This window comes from Micromesistius poutassou (assembly GCF_964030765.1).
Source record: "Micromesistius poutassou genome assembly, chromosome: 8".
NCBI lineage: Eukaryota > Metazoa > Chordata > Actinopteri > Gadiformes > Gadidae > Micromesistius > Micromesistius poutassou.
This window is the reverse complement of record NC_140278.1, coordinates 19,043,509-19,067,371: the sequence shown is the minus strand read 5'-3', so window position 1 is coordinate 19,067,371 and position 23,863 is coordinate 19,043,509. Positions and strand designations below refer to the sequence as shown.

Genomic DNA, 23,863 nt, shown 5'->3' with positions numbered 1-23,863 from the left:
AGATAAACATTCAACCGCCACATTTAATATGTGCGCAAGGTAACAGCACACATGTTGCAGTGATCACATTCCAATGCTGATTTTCTCAAATAGAACTCACATACTCCTTGTAGTGTGCCAAAACACGTCTTCACTTATAATATTATCAATACAACCTCATTGGGGGGAAGCACCATCGCTCGGGACTGTTGAAAGAAGCCGGGGGAGGGGACGGTCCTCTGTCCAGCAGCTCAGACGGGGGGTAGTGCATCATGTCAGCATGGTAGGGCTCGGGAAAAGGGTGGGTCGGACGACGACTTAAACGGTAGAAAGGGTGCCCATGATCCTCCTTGCGGGAATACCGTGCAGACGAGGAAGTGGCAAGAGAGCACGGGCCGATTTCTGCGGTGGCGCGCCCCCCAGGGTGGAGCCAGGGGTCAGCGAGATGACCACACGGCTGCCCTGGCAGGTAACGGAGGAAGGGGTGCCTGCCGAGATCTCTGTTGGCCTCTGGAGGTCCACTGCTTCCAGGGCGCACCGCTGCGGCCCGGTTCACCCGGTAGCCTTCATCACGGCCCATAAAAGAGGAGTCTCTCATTCTTGTGCTATTTGATCTCTTGTCCCAGGCGGCCTGAGGCACGGGTGGGTCCACCCTCACCCATTGTGACACGGGAGAAAAAGATAAGTAGTGGCGGGTTGGTGATGATGCAGAAGGTCCCAAACCCAAGCCGGACCAAGAGCAGGTACCAGGTTTCAGCAACTCGTCCAAATCATCCCTGACTTCCACTCTATCCACGCTAGGACCGCTCATCCATTCCACATCCTTCACAAGCAACACAAGAGAAAAGAAATATCAAAACAGTAAATATATTGTTGATTATTATATAAGGCAAGGGAATCCAAGTGGGAAAATCAAAAGAAATTGGTTAAAGGGCGAGTTTTAACCAATTTTTGCTTATTCCTTGATAAAGCAACAAATTAAATAATTTGAAATTATTATTATTTCTAGCTATGACGGGTAAACGAGCAAAACAAACAAAAAACAAGTCCCAGGGCCCTCGTGTTGCTGCAACCAGCTCACCTCAAACCAACCCCTAGGGTGTACTAGGCCAATCCTCACAATCCAATCTTCGGTAAAGTCACTTACCCAAGATGTCAAAACATCACAGCATATTATAGGTTCCAGAGTACCAAAGCTACAGGTAGGAATTATCTTTGACTTTTTTTTAATGTGGGACAGCCATGAAAAACCATGGCACTGAATATAATGCAAGCATCTGATCTGCAGTTTTACAAAACATCGCACTAATTTCAATTTCAGGGATGGCAGCAATAATAGAAACAAAAAGTGACACCTGTGGTATTATTTAACTGGAATCACAACAGTAGACTCACACTGTGGTTTGGATCATGTAAGGAACCAAGCCTTACCTGGTTTGTCTGCGGTGGAGATTTCCAGTTGGTATGGTTCTGCTTCCTGCTGCTTTTGCCAAAGGCCTTTTTATGGGTCTCAAAACATGACTGATCAAATGTCTTTCCTTGGATGGCAGTAAAGGATTCATCTGAAAGAACAAGTTGTAGAGTTAAAAGTTAATACATTAATATGCAGAATGGCCCAAACGTATGGTTATTTAGTAAAAAGAATATAGAATTAAGATACTTGCACTGTATTGCCACATCTCATGAAGTGATTGGGTAATTAGGACAATCAACACCATAGGAACCCATTCATAACATAACAGCATACATATAATTTTCTTATTGGAATGAGTCAACACAATATTTGCATGTTTGGCTTTAGGTGTATGACAAATCCTACCTGATTTTATGGTGGGTGGTATTGCCTCCGGTCCCTGGACAGTATGGTTACCAAAACTGAGCCGTCGCTGCACCCCAAGCAGATGCTCTTGGAACAGGGGGCCATGCCTCTCCTGAATGGTGAGCAACAGCACTTCTCTGCTTTCTGCTAGCACGTCTCTTTTTCTTGGCAGTTGTAGCTTTAGTGAATGACACAAATGTCCAGCTACAGCACTGATGGCGTTGTGCCAGAGCTGGTGTGGGGTGTCGGGACTGTGTTTCCACGCTAGCGTTTGGTTCTTTGGAGTGGGGGCATTCACCTGTGTGTTTACCTTCTCAACTTCAGGCCTCACATTTTCTTTGACGAGTGTAGGGGAAGTCTCCCTCTCCATGATGGACATGACAGCTTTGGCCTTCTTTCTTTTATGTTTTAATGAATAACATGGGCTGCCTGTGGGTTGTTGGTTTTCCTTTTCAGCTGAATTACCAGATATTTGTGGCCTCTGTCCTGGTGTGATATCTGACCCATATGTATTGGACTGACAGTTCACACCGGATTTCTCCGGATGAAGAGCCACATCTGAATCCCTTGCAATTAAAACACCTTCACTGGAGTTGGCCAAATTAGCTTCACTGCTAGAGCAAGGAGACAACAGGGGGGAATTTGGCACCGGACAAATAGCATCCAGGTTATTTTCCTGTAGCCCTGGCTGCCTTTGCCTTCCCTGCTTCCTTTGCTCACTCAACAAGCGCTCGATGTCAATAGACTTCACCTCATGGTTGAACAGGCCCTGGTGGCCTATAAGTCGGTTGGTCGTGATGACACTGGCCTCTTGTGCAGAAGGAAAGAGCCGTGCAAATCTTGCCTCTTTTCTCTGAGGGCAATGAGCGATAGTCTTGCTGCAGCTATAGGATTGTTGCTTATCTTTGCTAGACATGTGATTTCGGTGGTGCTGGTGTTGATGGTGTGATTTCCTATTTGACACTTCAGCCCCGCTGCCCTTGACTTGGTTTCTTTCTTTGCGAGTCCTTAGTCGTTTCATCTTGTTCTTATGACTCTCATCCCCATCCATAACAGCAGGGACTGAACGTGAGCAGTTACAGGAGTTAACTGAGACACAGTTTTTGTCAGCTGTTTTTTTTCTGGAAGCAGACGTGACACTTGCTCTGCCTCTTTTAGATGGATGACTCATTCTGGATCAGACATAATTCATGTTAGCCAATTAGCAACGTGCCGTCATCTGACATAAAATAGCTATAATCCAGCTCTAATTTCAATATGGTATTTGTGCATATCTAGCTTTGGCTACTGTTACCACAACATCCAGCTTTGTATTATCGTTTGAATTTTTAACCTAAAGTACGTCCAAGCCCCACGCTACAATTTAAAAAAATAAGTTAATTCTTACCTCAATTCAGCACACGTGATGAGAGAACAAACGCTATTTAACCTCTAGTGTTTTTCGTAGCAGAGATACATGCGCTACAAAATGTTCATCAGTAGAAAGGTATTGGTATTATTCAACCTATAACATTACAAAGCTGTTTACTGAAGTAAAAAACTGTTGTTTCTGGCTATAGATATTTAATAATTGAGTTGCTGGGCAACACGCAGTTTATGTGTCTTTTTGCGCAGTATGCACCCTCGCGAACTCGACTGATAGGGTGAGTCCACTTCGCTCGTTGAGGAGGGATTTTAGTTTTTGAATTTACTAAATATGTTCTGTATTTATGATTAATTTAGCGTATTTTTTGTAATCTAAGTAATCTGACCTGTTTTTGCGTTTAATAAAATATAGATGAATTTAATTATATGAATAAAAACATATTTTATTCATCCACAGTAATTGATGGTAGATTCCGGCTGTAGCGAAATTTTACTTCCAGGAACTGAATTAAAAGGCTGCACAAGGTATTTTTTTGTTTGGGCATATTTAACAGTATTCGTCAATCAATTCAAATGCAATATTATGCTTTGGTAATGTTATACGCAGACAAATATTGTTTATGAGCAGATTACGTGATATTTTGTAGTTATGCGTGACAGCGCTCTCGCTGTTGTGATCTAGTGATTCAGCAGCCATTTCTGTCCGTCCTTATTTGATCACAATTAAAAGCTTATTGAATTTTGCGTGTTTCCATTCGAACGAAAGGAGATCCGCCAACGAAACCTGCCTGTTTTTGCCAACACAGATATCAAGGTGATGAGTGCAGGAGACTCAAATCCGGCCGCCACACCCACTCCGTGTGAGGACATTCAGGGAGATGGACGATGGATGTCTTTGGTGTGTGTCAATTATTACCTCGGCATTTATATGCTCAAAATAATCAATACGTGTATTAGCTCCTACTGTTATGATGTCAAGTCAAAAACGTTGGTGTCATCTTCAGAAGCAACAAGCTATCAAGATCAACATTTATCATGTATCATTAACATATAAGATTGTTTTTTTTGTTTATGGATGTCATTGCCATAAGTTGTTTACTTTATCCGTTTTTCTACAGCACAACCGTTTTGTATCCGACAGTAAAGACAAAGAGCCTGATGTGCTCTTTGTGGGGGACTCTCTTGTTCAGCTCATGCACCAGTTTGGGGTAAGAGTACTCAAGATGCTTTGTGTTTCATGGCAGGTGATAGCAGGTCAACATATTTTGCATTTCTTTCAGGCTCAACTTTAAGCAAGTATTTCAACCATGCATGATCACACTTATTGGACATTGTGATCTTCTCTTATCTGTAGGTATGGCGAGAACTCTTCTCTCCTCTCCATGCTCTTAACTTTGGGATCGGAGGTGATGCCACACAACACGTCTTGTGGAGACTGAGCAATGGGGAATTGGACAACATCAGCCCTAAGGTAAACGAAAAAATAATAATATGTAACGTTACATTAACAGCTTCATGTAAAGTCTCCACAATGGGCATTTCATGATTGCCATTTCTGATAATTGTATGGAAATATAAATAATATTTTTGATTGTACCTATTCCTCTCTGTTTCCAGGTTGTGGTACTATGGGTAGGTACCAATAATCATGGCCACTCTGCAGAACAGATATGCGGAGGCCTCCTGGCCATTGTGCAAGTCATCAAGAACAAGCTGCCCAACGCCCGCACACTCGTGCTCGTAGGTTTAAGTGTTAAAGAAAGTGTGTGTGTGTGTGTGTATAAGTATACATATGTGTATTATAAGTCGATTGCATTTATCTGTTTATCCAGGGAATCCTCCCCAGAGGAAAGCTGCCCAACCCTCTCCGTGAACGCAACGCCCAGGTCAACCATCTTGTTGCGGAGGCTGTGTCATCCCTCCCCCATGCCACGTTCTTCAGCGTGGACCCAGGCTTCGTCCACTGCAACGGTAGCATCTCCCACCAGGACATGTACGATTACCTCCACCTCACCCCTCAGGCATACCAGGCTGTGTGCCAGCCCTTACACGGCCATCTCAAATCCATGCTGGACAAGCCAGCTGAGATCTGAGGGACAATCGCCCCAGCCATAGAATACCCCCCCCCCCCCCGCGCTCGCAAACTAACACTACTTACTGCAGTGGTTCCTGGTCCTGTTTGTGGAGAGCGTCACACTATGATGTTGCTATTAAGGGCTTTGAGTAATGGCTGATGTTCACATAGCCCTCTCTCCATGGCCAGGTTTGGTGGCCACTGCTGGTTATAATGGGACCATAAACCTTTTGGTGTTACAAAATGCTACAACTTGGAGTTAAATGTGCTGCACTTAATCCCAGAATGTGTCTGTATAGAAGAGTAGAACACATCCATCCCTACTTACCTCCCCGTTCACAATAACTTTTCTCTGCCTGTTTTTTTTTATTATTTTCTCTGATGTGTTATTGTTTGCTTTAAGTTGACCAAATATTTTGTTTTCACATGACTATACTTGTTGGAATGATGGAAATGCACCATTAATCTCACCCTTTTGCATTGTTTTACATTTTGTCATTTTATGTTTATGAAAAATTGGACTTATAGATTTTGATTTGAATGAGGATTGTTTGCTGCCAAGACAAAATGTGTGTTTGACTAGGATGTTGGATGTGTGTATTAGTTGTTGCTTGTGCTACAAGTTCCTTCGACTCCCTTAAAACCAAGTGCGCTCTGTAAAAGGCTTCACTTTACTGTGTAAATTGCTTACAAACTCAGATAAGGATTGCTTTACTGAACTCTGCATATGTTTCAGGGGACTGCTGTTTCTGTAATGTCACAGTGCATTAAAAGTGGGAAAAAAAAAGTTATTGCTTGACAAGAATTATTATTTATATGATATGTTTCTATTTGTTTTTACCATTTAAACACCCATTTTCATGGGCATTTCTGGATGTAATTTTGAGCCTGAACAGAATAATGCAAACAACATCTTTTAAATTTCACTATGCGGCATATTGTGTTAAAACGACCACATTTGTGTGCCAGGAAAATCCTAACCACTAAAGGTTTGCTATTCATGCAATACTTGTGTGCTGACACCTACAAAAGGACCAAAACCCTGGCAGACTGAAGGCCTGTGTTGTGGTTCCACAGCAATGCTGGTAGGTCAGTATCATGTGGGTGCCCCACTCCCATGCCTGCTAGAAATTATTCAAATATAAGTATTCTACAAATACTTACAAAAAGTAGTGTTAAGTTAATATATGATCTTAGTAACCCTAATTCCAATAACCGTAACTCAAATTGAAAACCATAAATAAAGAGTAATGCTTCACTAGCAGTCATTTACAAAAAAAAACATTGGAGATTGGAAAATCTCAACAACAAAAGGAGATCAAAGTTACGACGCCACAAAGAATTTGTTTGTTTAATTGGATTAATAAATCAATAATAAACACTCAATACATAGATTGCACAATACCCGTAATATATTTCCGATTATTACTTAATAAGCAGCTGGTGAACTCAAATTGAAAACCATAAATAAAGAGTAATGCTTCACTAGCAGTCATTTACAAAAAAATATTGGAGATTGGAAAATCTCAACAACAAAGGGAGATCAAAGTTACGACGCCACAAAGAATTTAGTTTGTTTAATTGGATTAATAAATCAATAGTAAACACTCAATACATAGATTGCACAATACCCGTAATATATTTCCGATTATTACTTAATAAGTTACAAATACAATGTTAATATATGGCAGAATACATGTTTTGCCCTTAATCAAATTATTGAAAGATAATCAAACATATGTATCTCTATTTAAATAATTATATATCTTATAACCCAAAAATTGACCAACAAAAAAAAAATTGACCAACAAAAAGGACTATATATTGAAAAAAATAGAGCTCATGATCACCATAAATTATTGGCAAAGATTACAGTCCCTGAGAAATGACGCACGCATCATTTGAATTCTAAACTGCAATAACTGACTTGTTTTTTGGTAACTAACAGCTGCTCTCTCAGGAACAGGAAATAGAGGGGAAAGAAAGAGAGAAATTGCTGTTTTCCAAGCCAAGCCATTCCTTTGTACATGTGGGATGACAGTAGAGAGAGCAAGAGGACTGGTATACCAGCTAACAGTGAAGGCCTCTCAGTTGCCAAGCATGGGGACAGACAGCGCTGCCAGGATCACAAACAGCAGCACACCAGGAGAGGCCGATGAAAGGCCAGCAGCGTCACCTAAGATGGGAGAGAAAGCGAAGGTGTTGTTTTATGTTCAGGTCTCTAATATCGTAGCTTTAGCTACTGTACACTGAGACCCTCTAATGAGGTCTCTTGTAATTACAAACATTATTGATTATTATTGGGTAGACAAAAAAAAGGTAAAAACGTTGTTTTAAGCCATGTCAACATGAGAATTGTAACTACAAAGAACGCATAGAAATCCCAGCCTGCTACTCACTGAAGGTAACTGTTTTATTCTGGAACATGGAGATCTCGGTCACATTGTTATAAGCTTTGCACTTGTAGTTTATAACTTTTGGTGTCCGGACCAAAACAGTAAGTACTGGGCCTTCCCCTTCGACCGTTGGAAGAGAGTCAATGAACCACTGGTATTGGCTAGCAGGTCTGGAGTCCGCAGAGCATGTCAAAACCCCAACCTTCATAGCGCCTATGTTGATTACATCCGGGCCGCTGATGCTCACGCTCCACGGTCCGTCTGCGGAAACAACATTCAGGCACATTGTTCTGAGGAAAACATTAAAAAAAAAAACCTGTGCAAACATTTTGGACACTTTAACTTCATAATCTTGGTCTTATTGGAACCTGTAACCCTCCATCCTTTTGTTGTTTTGAAGGCTCAGTTTGTTGTGGTTTGATAGGATCCAATTGTTTCAGCATTACATAATATAGGGCTACTCGCCAGCAGTTCAGCGCTTTGTATGCAGTGTATTAAAAAAAAAAAAAAGTAATCCACCGACAAATCATCAAATAATGATAATAATAATATCGAACAAATAATAATGTCCAAATGTAAATGTCGAACCAGAGAATCTTTGCTAACAGATATAATACAAACCATGGACACATCACTGTGGCGGATGTACTCACAGTTCACCAGCAGCTGGTGTTTAAGGCTGGTATAGTTGCGAACAGCGTTTTCAGCGACACACCGGTAGTAACCGTCGTCGAGGGTCGTCACGGGACTGAAATGCAGGGAGTTGTTCATCATGTACATGTGCGATTTGCTGTCGGATGAGTTGGCGTCGTCGAGTGGAACTCCATCCTTGGTCCAAGATATGGAATCATAGAGCCCGTCCACCGAGCAGCTCAGGGTGAAGTTGTGTGACTGAACGGGAAGCGAGTCCTCCTCGATCGCCACGTGCTCAATTCTCTCTGAGGGGAACAAAGCGAAATCCACGCTTTAGAGTGTGGTCATTGTACAATGGTGTGAACGTCGTTGTACATCGTCGCATCGAACAACGGCGACTAGGTACGGGACAAACATGACACCGAGCGTCACTGGGGGCTCTCTTACCGATGACCCTAAGCGTCTTGAAACTTGTGCTGTTTTTCCCGGTGACTTTGTTCATGGCCATGCAGGTGTATGCTGCTCCACTCATGTTTAGACTTAGAGGACCAGTTTCAAGCATGGAATCATTGCCCACAAGGTCTCCTCTGTAGTACCAGTGGTAGTAGCTTGGAGGGTAGGAGGAGGCCATGCAGTTGAAGACCACCTTTTCTCCTGTCTCAGCTACACCAGGGCCCGTAATGATGGGAGTATACGGTCCAACTGGAAAGGCAGAACATCATGGGCAAGGTGACATGACAGTTGGGAGCTACAAACATACGATCAAAACACAATTGGTTTGTTGATTGATGGGCAAAATAACCCGATGAGCACGACACACTATAGAAACACACCATACAAGGCATATACATCACACCGTTAACCCTTATCTGCCCCAACACATCAGTAACCGGCCATCCTCCACATCAAGGCCCGAAGCACAGGCAGGAGGACACGAGTGAGCACATACAACCCGATGACCACGACACATTATAGAAACACACCATACAAGGCAACACATGAAGGGGGGATCAAGAAACATATTACCAGACATGGTTAACCTGTACATCAAAAAGACACACCACATAAAACCTATACATCACGTAGTTAATCCTTGTTTAAACCAACACAGGAATGACTGGCCATCCTCCAGATCGAGGCCCGAATCAGGAGGCCAGTCATTAAACTCAGAACAATGCACCACACACTCGCAGACCCTGGAGCCAGTCTACTGATAACATAGCACCCATAACTCCCAAGATATTCCTTGGGAACCCCTCGCACCTGGTCTGAAGGAACACTGAGCACTCATAAATTGTATCAGTGACCAGAGACTCAAGGTCAAGATGTGCGCTCAGAGACACACACAAACACCCACCTTAAGCACACACACCTCGTTAGGAGGAGAAACACAGCATAAGACTATACCACACAGATCATCCCCCACTCTTCTGAAGCGGAACTTCCAAGGAGGCAAAGCTCCAGACGACCTCAGCGCTGATAGGGACTTAGAAATATTCGATCTCTCACGCTTTATGTACCTGTATCACTTTCACCATTTTACTCAATAAATCCGAGGCCCTCGTGCTGATAGCATTTATCACCTCTCCGTCTCATTTTCTCTGGTCAAGTAGCTAGACAGACAGATTTTTCCCAACATGATACACCATGTAATCTGTATTGTCACAGTCAGCAGTCCAAACTATTATGCAAGGACCCCGGGTGTGCCGAAACTTGTGTGCCGACCAAGTTATGCAATTACTCACATTTGGGTGCTTGCCTACCCAGATGGGTGCGGAGAGTAACCACAAAGACATACTTGTAATTTTGTCTTGAGCAGATGCTTTTATCTCAATTGACCCGCTGGAGTCCTAACCACGAGTCACGAGTGAAGCTGTGTTTCATCAACAAGCCATTTATCTTACCCATAATTTCACTACAATACAGCCCTACCTCCAAGGTGGCGTCATTGGGCTATGGTACTAAACAAGTTCAGCACAGCTTGCAATGAGCTGTGTAAAATATTAAGCGCTAAACTCCTTTTCTTCTTAGTGTGCCACTCACAAATGACATGGAGCATGTACGCGGGGCTGGTCATGTTGCTCACAGCGTTGGTTGCTGCACACCGGTAGTATCCGTTATCCTGTCGCTGGACTGGATGGAAGGCGAGCGTGTTATTGTACATGGAGGTGGTGTTGCCCGTGTGTATAGCCGCTCCGTCCTTCATCCAGTGAACATGTTCCACCACCCCTGTGGCGTCACACGTCAGTGTGAACGAGAGCCCTTGTATAGCGGAGGTCGAGTGGTCCTTGATTTCGACGTGTGTTACAGGATCTGCAAGACAAGCAAACCGAGACAGACAGCAACGTCAAGCGTGTTTCCATGTCCACGAAGACCTCATGGTCGAGTTGCTATTCATCATACGTCAATGAATAATACAATGACCAAAAAAACATGTGTCTAGTGGTTAGGATGTTTGACTCCCAGCCTAAAGGTTTTAGGTTTGAACACCGATGTCCATGAGAAAGACGCCTTACCCCGACCTGCTCATCAATGAAATTTTGCAGTGTCTGGGAAATGACCAAATAGTGGAGAAATTAAATACTCCCAGATTTCCCATCTGGGATCAATAAAGGATAATATTATCCCAGTAGTAGTCTTAGAGTAAAAACAGCGTGCATGAATAGTTACCATAGACGGTAAGCATGGTGTAGGCCGTTGTGTTGCGGCCGGTGATTTTGTTGAAGGCCATGCAGGTGTACTTCCCAGTCATGGCTGTGGTCAGATTCATGGTGACGTACTGGGAGGCGTTGGCCACCAGAGAGCCGTTGAAGTACCAGCTGTATTGGCTCGGGGGCTCGGAAGAGGACGAGCATTTTAAGGTCACCTGTTGTCCTGTCCGAGCTACGGACGGCCCCCATACCACCGCCGCCTCGGGTCCATCTAAGAGGGCAAAGACCAAGGGCTTGACAGGAAGTGCTCTAGACGGTTTCATTCATTGAATTCCTCCCGTGCAACTGCTCCCATGCATACGTTCACGCCTCATTATGGATTGTTATGTACCTGTATACAACATCTAGGACGGATGGACATTCGTCCATCCGGCACCAACACACACACACACACACACACACACACACACACACACACACACACACACAGGTAGAAAGACTGATCGATTTGTACTTACAGTTTACAATGAGCCGGTACGGACTACTTGTCATGTTGCTCACGAAATTGAACGCCTGACATTTATAGTCCGCAGCATCTGATTTAGTGACTGGGTCAAGGGTCAGACTTCGGTTGCTCAGTGATGTCATGTTATGCGCCATCATAATGGCGGTGCCGTTCTTCCACCATGATATGGATGCTGCACTCCCGTTCACGTCACAGCTCAGAGTGACCGACTGGCCCAGGATCACGGGCCCCCCCGCACGGCTAACGGCGACATGGTAAATAGGGTCTGGGGAGGAAAATGTAAAACTTCAGATGCACTTTGTATGTTCAGATGGTGACGCTAAGTACTTGATTCGAACATCCAAATACAGGATTGTTTAAAAATGCCTTCAGCTCTTACCCAAAATTCGGACCATGGTCTTGACGCTGTTGTACCTGCATGTCACAGCGTTGTAAAAAACGCACTTGTAATATCCTGTTTGGTTTTCCTTGGTGTGTTTGAGGTGAATCTCTGGGCCAGACAAGCCAAGGTCCATGTCATTAAAGTACCAATGGACAGTCGCCATGGGGATGGACTCGGCGTGGCAGGACAACGTGATGTTGGAGCCCGTCTTGTAAACGGCCATCATCGGGCTGGAGACCATCTTTGGGTTACTCGGACCGTCTGGCCAGGAACACAAAGCAAAGTGTTACTTTGATACAGTTGGCATCAACGACACACGACATCTTTTGTTTGAGCCTGATTTGTTTGACTTGTGTTGCTCAACATTGACACGTACAGCTGATATGCAACATGATGTGGGCACTCGATTCACGGCTCACGCCATTGGACACCGTGCACACGAAGGGTCCCCGGTCGTATCGGGTCACGTTGGCGATGGTGAGAACGGCGCCTCCGCCACTAAACAGCACCCCCGCAGCAGCCTGCGGGACCACGGAGCCGTTGTTGGTCCAGGCATAAGACAGGGAGGTGCCGTTGGAGACGGAGCAGGTGAAGACTGCCGAGTCATTGAACTCCACCAAATGGGCTGCGTTGACGCTCAGGGTAACGTTTGAAATGGGCTCTGTGGAGACAGAGAAGGAAAGATTGAGGAATGAATTATTTAATTTGACTATTTCATCATATTTGGCAGGGGCGGGATAGAAGGATAGTGTTTTGACTTGACAGACTTTGATTGCCGTATCTGGAGGCAAGCCCTTTGTCTTTTTTCCCTTTGGGGAATTATTTTCCCAACTACAGGTATTTGCTCTGAATAAACTTCAATGTTGTCAGAAGGTTATAGTTGCACCTTATTATATTGATAATTATATCGATGTGTACATGGGAGTTTATATGTATACGCATGGATAGTGTAGATTAAATACCTGTATTATGTACATGAAGTGACCTACCTTGGACGGACAATTTGATATCTGTTACAAAAGACGGCATCCCTCCTAATAGTGTATATATTCCAGAGTCGGACACTTGTAGAGACTTGATGGACAGCTCTGCTGAGGTCCGGTTGAATGTAATCTTGTCTCGCCAATTTGGAAATATGAAAGTTCCGCTCCCCTCGGTCATGACCAAAATGGTATTTGATTCAAAAGTCCAGGTGCCAACAATGATTGTGGTTTGGTTGGATAGGCTCAATGTCACGTCGCTACCAACAGGTAAAGGGTTCCGAGAAGCAATGATCGACTCGCCACAGACTGGCTCTGGGGAAAGAGAACAGTATTCATATTCTGTTGTATCTTGTTTTGTTTTGTCTCAAAATCCCAGAGATTAGAAACAATGATTGAAAGCGGTTAACAATTTGTAAAATATTCCAACATGACTTTTTTTTTTTTTACCGTTTATCCAGTCTTATACATCATCCATTACAGATTAGTGCCAATCAAACATTTCCTCTAATTGCACTATTCATATCTCAAATCCTGTGTAACCTCACCTGCTGCAATTGTGAGCAGTATTATAGTCAGGAACGGTGCCATTGGATACTCCATGTTAGTCCTGGTAAAGTCGTAACGCTTCTGACATAAGATCTCCTTCTCTTCCAGCAAAAGGACTCTCAGTCTGACTTGATTCGGCCCTATAGTTAGCTATTGTGTCTCTGCAGTAACCTTCCCATCAAATATTTGCTCAACATCACAGTCTTGTGGTCTCATGGTCTCTTACCGCTCACACCCACATAAAGCCAGTGCCTTGTTTTGCCATGGTCGGCAGTGACTTGATGTTATTAGTAGATGCAACAGGGAGTGTCCATGCACATTTACTGTAAACCGTTGGTCATTTAACAGGGACAGGTGCGTCAGGATACTTTTTTTTTTATCATAAATGTCATGTGGTGCACACACATTGGTGTTTGTTTCAGAACAATACAAAAAAATGTAAATAAGGGGCCCATTGAAAACTTTGCCTTGTAATTTTGGGAAATAGAAACTTAACATGAATGTCAATAATACCTGTTTAGACAGGTATTTAATAAAATAAGTAAAGTTACTTATTCAAAACTAAATATTTGATGAAGATATTTTAGCAAAACCGTTTCATAGATATGAGTGATTACATTCATATTCATGGGACTGTCTGACGATGACAAATGTAATGACCAGTTATAAAACCCTGAGTTTATTTACTTTTCCAAAGAATGGTATTGAAAAGAAGTCCTCCCCCTGGTGTGTGTCTTTCACTCTCCCTCTCTTTGCTCTCCTTTCTCTCTCCTCTACTATTTTTCTTTCTATTTCTCTCTCTCAATCTCACACACACACACACACACACACACACACACACACACACACACACACACACACACACACACACACACACACACACACACACACACACGACAAAAAAAGCAATGCATATTTCTATATTCTGGATATTTCATATCCAGAAAATACAACTGTTTGATGGTTCAGGATTTTTTATTAAATTTACTTACACAATAATACATACACATTGTGGAACCAAAGTAATTAAGTAATAATAATACAAATTGTTTTATCCCCAAGTTATTTGACTTGTTTTTAATACACCCAGAATAATGGATGGCCTAATGGATGAAACTGATTATAATAACTAATGTTTTTATAATATAATAATACATTCCTGTCTACATCTTTTCATTTATACAAGTGAAATCAATTTTAATATCTGAAAATCCACATTAAATAAAAATTCTATGTGTAGGCCAAATAAAGTCAACGATTAAACAGAGTATACATTTTTTACCATGTAGCTTTGTATTGTGCCAACAGTTTTGTAACATAACAGCAGGGTAAAGGATTATCTAAAGGTTATCTGTGAAACAAAGAGATGAAAATAAAGTTAGCATTCACGTAAAAGCCGTGCTGTTGATAGCGCAGTGTGTGTCTAGTATGTTTAATCAACTACAATAGGGCTCAAACATATTTTTCCAGTTTACGCATTATCACACTGTTAATGTTTAACTACGGCTTCACAATTCAGTGTTTACCACACTGCGTTGCCCACCATGCCAACAGCATGACCCTTATTATTAAAACCTTCCTCACGATGAAAGGCCTTCAAGTTTGGCTTCAAGACAGCAATCATGTTCCATTGGCACATTAGTGAGCTGATTCATGATACAGGAAAATAACCTGTAATAACAGATGCCGTTTAGTTTGCATAGGACTTGCCTGAAAACGTTGAGAGGAAGGCAGACAGGGAGAGGAAGGGAAGGAGCCACACAGTCATTCCACGCTGCTCTGACCCTGACCCTAAGGAGAGAAGAAAAGCAAAGAACACAACTGAAGTCGGATGAATTTATAGCTGGATGCTATATAGATGAATGAATGATCTGAGGACGGTGGATGGATGGATAGATATTTGAGGAAAACCATGACAACTGCTGTAAATAGACATGCATTCTAAATGGGACCTGGGCGGGGAAAAGACTGCAGAACTTAAGAACAATGCTTTGGCTGGTAATGGTTTCCAAAGATGTGTGACGGTTTCTCCGCCCCGACCAATACGGCCAGAGATTCCTACCTATGTTGATGGACTTGGTGATGTTGCTGTACATTTGGGTGAGGCTGTTGTAGGCCAGACAGGAGTACAGCCCGCTGTCCTTCTCGCTGACGCTGTAGAGCTTCAGGTCCGGACCGGTGGTGTTGAGGCGCTCTCCCTGGAAGGCCCACTGGAGCTGGGCGCGGGGGTGAGACTCTGCTGAGCAGGACATGTTCAGGTCGCTTCCCAAGAGGAAGTCGCTGATGTTCTGACCGTTGCCTCTGAGCTCCATGTGGTCCGGACCGTCTGAGGCAAGGAGGAGAAGAGTGTAGAGGATTAGGGAAGTAGGACTGGGGAGAATGCATTCTAGAAATCTATCTATCTATCTATCTATCTATCTATCTATATATATATATATATATATTGATCTATATATGATCTATCTAACTTTCTATCCATCCATATTTGTATCTAACCATCCACCCATCAATCCACACACCTATTTATGAATCCATCCAACTATTTAATTTTTCATTCATCCACACAATGGATCTTTCTATCTATCTCTCCACCTTATATACTGTAAATGATTGTGTTATTCTTGTATATTATTTTATTGGCACTTCAAATTGAAGCACGAGAGGGTCAGGTTAGCGAAGCGCTCACAGTAGATAGTGAGGTTCAGCGATTGGCTGATTTCACTGCTGACGGCGTTGGACACGTTGCACGTGAGCGGCCCCTGGTCGTAGCGGGTTACGTTGAGGATGGTCAGGGTGGAGTCTCCGGCGCCGATCTGAACCCTGTTGCCCGCGGTGACCACTGAGCTGCCGTTCATCCAGAGGAAGGATGGGGAGGAGCCCTTGGCCGAGCAGGTGAAAACTGCAGAGTCCCGGAACTCCACGGAGGCAGTGTCATTGGTCGTCAGTTCCACGTTGGAGATGGCCTCTGTGGGGGAGAGGGAGAGAGAGAGAGAGAGAGAGAGAGAGAGAGAGAGAGAGAGAGAGAGAGAGAGAGAGAGAGAGAGAGAGACACACACACACACAGAGACAGAGAGAGAGAGAGAGGGAGAGAGACACACATACACACAGAGACAGAGAGAGAGAGAGAGGGAGAGAGACACACACACACACAGAAACAGAGAGAGAGAGAGGGAGAGAGAGAGACACAGACAGACAGACAGAGCGAGAGAGAGAGAGAGACAGAGAAAGAGAGAGAGAGACAGAGAGGGAGACAGAGAGAGAGAGAGAGACAGAGAGAGAGAGACAGACAGAGAAAGAGAGAGAGAGAGGAAGGAAGTGAACGTTATAGGGTTAATGTAATAATAAAGTTACTATTAATAATTAATAGTGTTAGGACGTATGCGTCATATTGACACAGCAGAATCGGGTGCCGTAGGACTGATAAGGTACAGAGATTGCTTTGAGCAATCCCCTTACCATACACTCATAAGGGCAGAGGAGAGAGAAGGAGATAGAGAAGGAGTGGGAGAGCTAAAGAGAGGCAGTGGAAGGGTTAAGAGGGGGTTTGTGAATGACTCAGAAAGACCAACAATGGAGGAACAGTCAGAATAGATTTCATCACCATTCATAATACGTCATTGTGAAGACTATCTATCCATTGATCAATCTATTGATCAACCTATCTGTCTCACATGAGGGCACGTTTACACAAAAACCACGCCCTGAGAATGACATTAAATGTATGTTTAGTCAGAATAAATTGAACCAAAGCCATTAGCAGGACCCCATCAATGGAGCTGTGGTAGAAAGGGGCAGCTACTTGAGGTTCCTCTGTTTGCACATCAACGATGACCCTACCTGGTCTGGCCACACAGGTAAGGTGATCGAACCAGCTCGCAAACGACTCTAGAGCAGTTTGGTATGGACCCAGTTATTCTCATAAACCTTTACAGGTGCATTGGTGAGAGCACAGTAGCTGGCTGAATCAAAGCCAAGGACTGTAAGGTCTTACGCAGTGTTGTCAGGACTGCAGAACCCATCAATGGCAGAGAGCCCAGCCCAACAGGACATCCTACCACACACACTGGCTCATGAAAGCTTGCAGGATTAGTAAGGACTCCTACCACCCAGCACATCAACTTCTGTTCCATCACATCTCTACTGGTACTGGTAGCGGTACCACCTGCAGACTGACTGACTGTTTGTATCCCAGAGTTTTCATCTGATGTCTTAGCAGTCTGTGATTTCTTACATTCATATAATTTAATATAACTTTGACTTGTGACATAAAAAGGATTTGCACGCAATTGAAATTTTTACATCATTGGATTTAGTTCATTTTTGCAGTCATATTATTACCCTGTATATACTTATATACTTATTGCTTTCTAGTTCTTCTAAGTAAAGTTGACTTAAAGTGACCTGACTTGCACGCTGGCCTGGTGATATTTGGTCTATATTTGTTTGAGCTGATTGTATGATTAGTTCATTCGTGTTTAATGCGAGGGTGTGGTCCCTACTGATGGGCTTACCAGGTCACTTACTAGGTTCACGAATCAATAGTGGTCCACTCCTCGGTGCCAGTTCCTGCTCAATGCAGACACAAGTGTTGAGTGATCATGTGAGTCGTTGTCTTCTTAAGTTTTGTTTTGTCAAATTCTAAATAAATGACTTGTCTTCTGCGTTCAAACCCTGTTTAGATGGCTTTTTTTTTAGGGAATCTGTGTGGGGGGGGGGGGGGGGGACAACGTCCATGTAACTGGCTGGTTCCCCTAGGCCGGCAAACATCTTTCAGGCCTAGGGGCCAGTAACATATCTAATGCCAGAGGGGCCAACCCTGCTTCGCCCTGACCCTTCCCCGTGGGGCATTTGGGGCCCGTTCGCCCATAGGAAAACCTGTGTAGCCTACTTGTCCCTTCGAGATCAACTCTTCGTCTCTAGTGAGAGCCGAGAGAAGAGCATTAAAGGACAACTGAAAGACTTTTGCCCACAAAACATCTTGGGGGTGTTTGATTTTGAGGGGGGAGATGTTATGACCCTTCGGTCATAGTTGAAAGTTATGTGTTTGTGTTAATGTCCCTCCCTGCGTTCATCCTTATTTGCACGCTAGCCTGCTACGTTTGTTTGATGGGATGATAAGTTAATGAGTGTGTGTGTTTACCGTGAGGGTGTGATCCCTTCTGATAGTGGCAGCTAGGTTTACAGATCAACAGTGGAACACACCTTGTCGCCTGTTCCTGCTCAGACACAAGTTTCGTTTAGTTAAATGTTAAATAAATTGAGTTGTCTTCTGCATTCAAACCCTGTTGGGATGGCTTAATTTGTTGGAATCTGAGTAGGGAGGGGACAACGTCCATGTTCCTGGCTGGTTCACCTCGGCCGGCCATAACACTAGCATTTAGATGAGTATTTTAACATTTAGATGAGTATTTTTGTCTAGCACTTTTTATCTTTCGGGGAATATCACGCCCTCAATATGTAGCTGCCGGTGACCTGTGTCCTAAGAAGGTCAGTGCCCGGTCTGCCTCTGTGTGCTTCTGTTGTTTCTGGCAATAAGACTCCACCTTGACCAAAACACCAAACAGACAAACGTGTCAGCCTCACCCAGGGCAGTGATGGTGATGCTAGCGCTGAGCGCCGCGTCGGTGCTCTTCACAGTGTAGACGCCCGCGTCGGCCAGCGTGACGGCGCGGAGCGTCAGGGCGTTGGTGGCCGTGTCCACTGACGCCCTGCCGGTGTAGCTGGGGGGCACGGCCGCCTGAGAGCCCACCCAGTTGAGGATGACGACGCTGCCCAAGGTCCAGGTCCCGCCGGTGACCGCCGTGGCCGGGGACACCGCCAGCACCAGCGTCTGGCCCACCAGGACGGGGTTGGCGGAGGGCTTGACCTCCGCAGCCCCGGAGGCCAGGGTCGCTTGGGGGGGGTGAAGGGGTGAAGGGGTGAAGGGGTGAAGAGGTGAAGGGGAGATAACACTGTGATGTGGATGGATGCTGGTCAACAGAGCTGGCTTGATAAGAGAGCGTTACCGCTTGTCGTACTGCAGTAACTAAATAAAACACCCTCCTGTTTGACGTCTGCGTGTTATTTTTCTATCAAGCAGGGATTGAGGCTCCAAAGCAGAACACAGATTGAATTGTAGAGGTGCCTACCTTGCATCAGAAGCAGCAGGAAAATGGACGTTCTTCCACCTGTAGTCTCCATTTTGCATCGGCGGTCTGGAAAAGTCCCTGAGAGCCCCCCACTAATATACCTGTGTTGACCATGTCCAGCCCCCTACTCCTTCTGGTAAAACGGCAGAAATGTTGTTATCTCCGCAACCCTTATTTGAGGTCCAGTCTTCTAAGCCTTCCTTAAATACTCTGTACAAATATGGTTTCTTAGTAAAGCACTGCAGACCGTCAATAAGTCGATAAATTGTGACACAAGGTATGCTTGGCATTTAAGGTGTGGCAAAGCCCCTTGTTATATGTGTCTATAATGAAGTGTATCACGATATTTCACTGTATTATAGACATGATAACAGCCTATACAATTAGAAAAAGTAGCTGTTTTGACCCAAACTTGTTCTTTGTATAAACAACCTTATTAGTTTCCATTGGAAAACTGAATTGCAATCAGCAGCAATCATTTCACAACTCCTTGACACACACCCTCAGTGTAAAGCTGCCATGTCCACTTGGCCGTGTGTGGCATGTATACAAAGCTCATGTTCAACTCCTATCTGCAGTTTCAGCTATGGAGAAATGTGTAGCCTTTTCCTGTCAGTCAATACCACCACCTCGTTAAACATACACACTCGGCAGGCCCCCTCACGTAAACACCCGTGGCATTGTCCCGGTGGTTATCTAGTAGCAGGACACTCCGGGGCCCTGACACATTGCGAGAACATATGGGAGAAGGAGATTAATGACCAGGGTTAGTGATTTGTGGACAGAGTATGAGTAAGGTCTGAGAACGCCTCAAGGGTCGAGCTAATGTAGAGGAGACTCTATGCCCTCAAGGAGTAGACAGAGGTTTAGTATGGAAAATATTGAAGGGGAAATGATTTGAGGCACCTGCACCCATTAGATTAAACATAAATCTCTCTCCTGTGTGGACATATCATAGATACACTTTTATTTGTGTCTATTCAGTGTGTACAATATGTTATTGAGGAAGTATGACTAGTACTGGCACTTTATATTGACACATAACTGAGTCAATATACATAGAAAAGGCTCAATGGATGGTCAAACCCTGAGCATCTTATTGAGGATGAAACATTTATATGGCAGTATATTGCCTGGTCTTTCATGTTGTCTTTTTCAATGAGTGACCTTGATACAAGACATCTTGCAATAAGACACCCATTGAGCATTAAGAGGAACTGGATATTAAACGGGATTTGGCCATGGGGGGTGACCTGTTGTCAAATGGTCACCATCACTTGTTTCTTTTCTGAAACTCTTAGAAGTTATAAACATAAAATGGAGGTCAAAGAGAACATGTTTTTTTATGCTGCCTTGAATCTTTCCTAGCTGGAATTTGAAGGGAGCATAACTAACACGTAGTTTATTTTGGTAAGTATAACAATATCGACTGATTGTGTGGAGCATAAAGTCTCCAAACTTTTTAAATATCGTGTCATGAAAATACAATACAAGCATAGCACCACCTTGTGGCATTCGTAAGGATAGCACCCTGATCGGCGGTAGTGCCTCGTGGGGGCAGAGCTGATGACTGATCACTAAGAGATATGCTAAAAGCATAGTGAAATAAGATAATAATAATAATAATAATAATAATAATAATAATAATAATATATCTTGTATCTGTATAATCAGTGGTGAGTGTAGCCGCAGATGGATGAGGGGAAAGCGTGCAGTTGGGATGTTGTATTGTGTAAACACAATATTGAACCAAGCAAAAGACTTTACAAAACCCAAACGGAACTACCGAAACCTTAAAGCAACAAAATCAAACAGAAAGCAACTCAAACCAAAAGCCATACTGTCTGCGTGGAGGGGGATGGCTGAAGCAGGAAGCCTGCAGGCTTCTGTCTCCCAGCAGAGATAGGCCTATGTGATAACAGGAGAACCCGGCGGACAGGAAGACTGAGTGGTCCGTCACAACATTCACAACGATTATTAATGATAGCTTACAACCAGAGTTTAGGCCTACCATACGCCTAGTTAAATCTGCCATCGCACGTTACCTCTGATTCACAAACCCACTCATGATGATGCCACACTACAATACGATTATTTCATTCTATATTATGTGATATTGCGGCGACCGTGGGCGTGGTCGCCGTGATGCTGCGAAGGTTTGGACTGTCGCTAGTTGGACCTTTGGCGCCCTCCTGGGACCTTTGCGGCATTGACAAATGCGGGACCTATTTAACTCCACCTCGGTGACGGTGGAGTTGGAGAACATTGACACTGTCAGTGAGATGCTCGTGGTGGTGGGTTAGGTGGAGTGTGTTTTGTGTGTGTGTGTGTGTGTGTGTGTGTGTGTGTGTGTGTGTGTGTGTGTGCGTGTGTGTGTGTGTGTGTGTGTGTGTGTGTGTGTGTGTGTGTGTGTGTGTGTGTGTGTGTGTGTGTGTGTGTGTGTGCGTGTGTGTGTGCGTGTGTGTGTGTGTGTGTGTGTGTGTGGAAGCACACAGAGGCAGACCGGGCACTGACCTTAGGACACCGGTCACCGGCAACTACATATTGAGGGCATGATATTCCCGAAAAATAAAAAGTGCTAGACAAAAATACTCATCTCGGCCTTCCCGTGCTGCTCGCTACAATATTATATTCAACAATTGGTTCACTATTGCATCAAACGTGGGGTACTTGGTATTTCCTTCACATTGGCCTTTTACGAAGACGTGTCATGTGTGTAATTTAGTGCCAATTTGATCCGTGTTGTAGGCCTATGGCCGATTTTTTTACCCACGTAGGCCTATGCGAGTATCGCCCGCTGGCGCATGCATGTAGAGGCAGAGCGAGTGCAGATAACCTATTCGTATAAAATGATCTGTTAATGGATAACCATTCAAATAAAATGATGAAAATAAATCAGATTATTGCTGAATTATTGCTGTAGCGTAAAAGCGGGAGATTGATGGTCAAAGGCAGCGTTCCGCCGGATAGTGCCAGCTGCGTGAGACTGGCCCACAGTGACGGACTGGACGGTCTGGCATTTGGGCAGATGCCAGAAGGGCCGCGGCCTCTCGTGGGCCGCTTGGCTTCTCGTGGGCCGTTTGGCCTCTCGTGGGCCGTTCAACAATTACCCGCGGCCGGTTATAATGCGCAAATGCCCGGGCCATTTTTTGCTCCCAGTCCGTCACTGCTGGCCCACACTGATATTATACCAATGCAGGTCCTTGTATGAAGCCGTCCCTGACCTGCGTGACAGCTGGAACTCAGCCACTTTGGTTTCAACAATAGAACAAGCAAGATAAGATAACAGTTCACACATTAGTGTTTGAGTAGCACTACTTAATTTGCTCTTTGTACAGTACAGATTCAAATATTAATTGTATTATTATAATATCATATATATTATTTTACATTAATTAATTTGTTACAATGCCTTACTCATTGGCATGGTGCGATTTGTCCGGGGAATGGGAGGGATCCCGTTTTTTTTTTGTTTTTTTTTGGAAAATGAAAATTTCATGTATTTTTAGTTTGCATTAAAGATGAATGTTCAACTGTTCGGAATGTTTTTTTTTTTTTTTGACAAATCGCACCCTGCTCATTGGTAACAAATGAATTGTCATGAAGTCAGTTGTTATTACAAACGATCCGCCACTAGGAGGCGTCAATGAGTCACAAAGATTTTTGTTTGTCCACTTGAGGACAACGCCCCTTAACTGTGGTATAATGAGCGTATACCACAGCCTGTCGTGATCTATTGCTTAATTATACACCCCAACATAACGTGTTGATTTGGAGTTGGTGAGGTGTTTCGGTATTTCTCCGCAGCAATGCCAAGTAGGCTACTTGGTCCTCACTGGCTGCCAAAACCCTGGATGGACTCTGGTGACCCGTGGTCAGACAATTTATGGCATGATAATCTATCTCTCCATAAATCTAAATGCTTCATGCAAATTGTGTTTTTTGTTTCACCACTCCACTGTAGGCCTACATTATATCACCTTATGTAATATAAATCATGTAAGGTAAAGTAGATATCAAGAATATAAGTTAATCATTATACACAAAGGCTGAAGGTCAATTTAAAGAGCCAATGGCATTTTTCTGAATCTTAAATACATTATTTGTCTACATGTATTCAAAAAAAACATTTTCTTTTGAAGTACCACTTGCCTGACAAAGAAAGATACAAATAAAAATCAATGTCAGCGCACACAATATGGATTAATATTTGTTACTCCTGTAGTTCACTCTAAATGGTGATCCTTTTCTCATCAGACTCAAATAACTTCTGCCCTTTGAGTGCTAGCAGCACTGGAACCATCTCCGGACAGAAAGCCATCAATACCTTCCTCCTGTCCAACTTTTCACCCACAAATTGACGACACAATAAGCCCATAAA

At 43.8% G+C, this 23,863-nt stretch overlaps 4 protein-coding genes across 5 annotated transcripts; 1 reads left to right on the top strand and 3 right to left on the bottom strand.

Moving 5' to 3' along the window:
- Positions 1-145: 145 nt before the first annotated feature.
- Positions 146-2,969, bottom strand: prr19 (proline rich 19; the record flags this gene model as incomplete). Its single annotated transcript, XM_084472158.1, has 3 exons — positions 146-802; positions 1,411-1,541; positions 1,799-2,969. The coding sequence occupies 3 exons, from the start codon at positions 2,967-2,969 to the stop codon at positions 146-148; spliced, it is 1,959 nt and encodes a 652-aa protein (XP_084328284.1).
- A 683-nt stretch (positions 2,970-3,652) lies between these two features.
- Positions 3,653-6,015, top strand: pafah1b3 (platelet-activating factor acetylhydrolase, isoform Ib, gamma subunit). 2 transcript variants are annotated; one of them, XM_084471131.1, is made up of 6 exons: positions 3,653-3,688; positions 3,970-4,061; positions 4,282-4,371; positions 4,518-4,634; positions 4,781-4,903; positions 4,996-6,015. In XM_084471131.1, exons 2-6 carry the CDS (start codon positions 3,981-3,983, stop codon positions 5,254-5,256), a joined length of 672 nt encoding a protein of 223 aa, XP_084327257.1. In that variant the 5' UTR covers positions 3,653-3,688; positions 3,970-3,980; the 3' UTR covers positions 5,257-6,015. The 2 variants fall into 2 exon arrangements, with proteins under 2 accessions (XP_084327257.1, XP_084327258.1); XM_084471132.1 differs by lacking the exon at positions 3,653-3,688 and adding an exon at positions 3,734-3,754.
- A 1,309-nt stretch (positions 6,016-7,324) lies between these two features.
- On the bottom strand, positions 7,325-13,408 carry ceacam1 (CEA cell adhesion molecule 1; the record flags this gene model as incomplete). Its single annotated transcript, XM_084471073.1, has 11 exons — positions 7,325-7,413; positions 7,637-7,894; positions 8,287-8,571; positions 8,714-8,968; positions 10,310-10,579; positions 10,937-11,188; positions 11,436-11,708; positions 11,823-12,086; positions 12,202-12,486; positions 12,815-13,120; positions 13,354-13,408. 11 exons carry the CDS (start codon positions 13,406-13,408, stop codon positions 7,325-7,327), a joined length of 2,592 nt encoding a protein of 863 aa, XP_084327199.1.
- Positions 13,409-15,044: 1,636 nt separating this feature from the next.
- LOC311350983 (cell adhesion molecule CEACAM2-like) lies at positions 15,045-19,534 on the bottom strand (the record flags this gene model as incomplete). Its single annotated transcript, XM_084471072.1, has 5 exons — positions 15,045-15,145; positions 15,417-15,680; positions 16,041-16,319; positions 18,938-19,246; positions 19,483-19,534. The coding sequence occupies 5 exons, from the start codon at positions 19,532-19,534 to the stop codon at positions 15,045-15,047; spliced, it is 1,005 nt and encodes a 334-aa protein (XP_084327198.1).
- Positions 19,535-23,863: the final 4,329 nt, after the last annotated feature.

Coding starts and splice junctions, on each gene's coding strand:
- pafah1b3 (XM_084471131.1), top strand. CDS start 3,981: ATGAGTGCAGGAGACTCAAATCCGGCCGCCACACCCACTCCGTGTGAG. Junction 4,062..4,281: donor ATGGACGATGGATGTCTTTG/GTGTGTGTCAAT, acceptor GTTTTTCTACAG/CACAACCGTTTTGTATCCGA. Junction 4,372..4,517: donor AGCTCATGCACCAGTTTGGG/GTAAGAGTACTC, acceptor TCTTATCTGTAG/GTATGGCGAGAACTCTTCTC.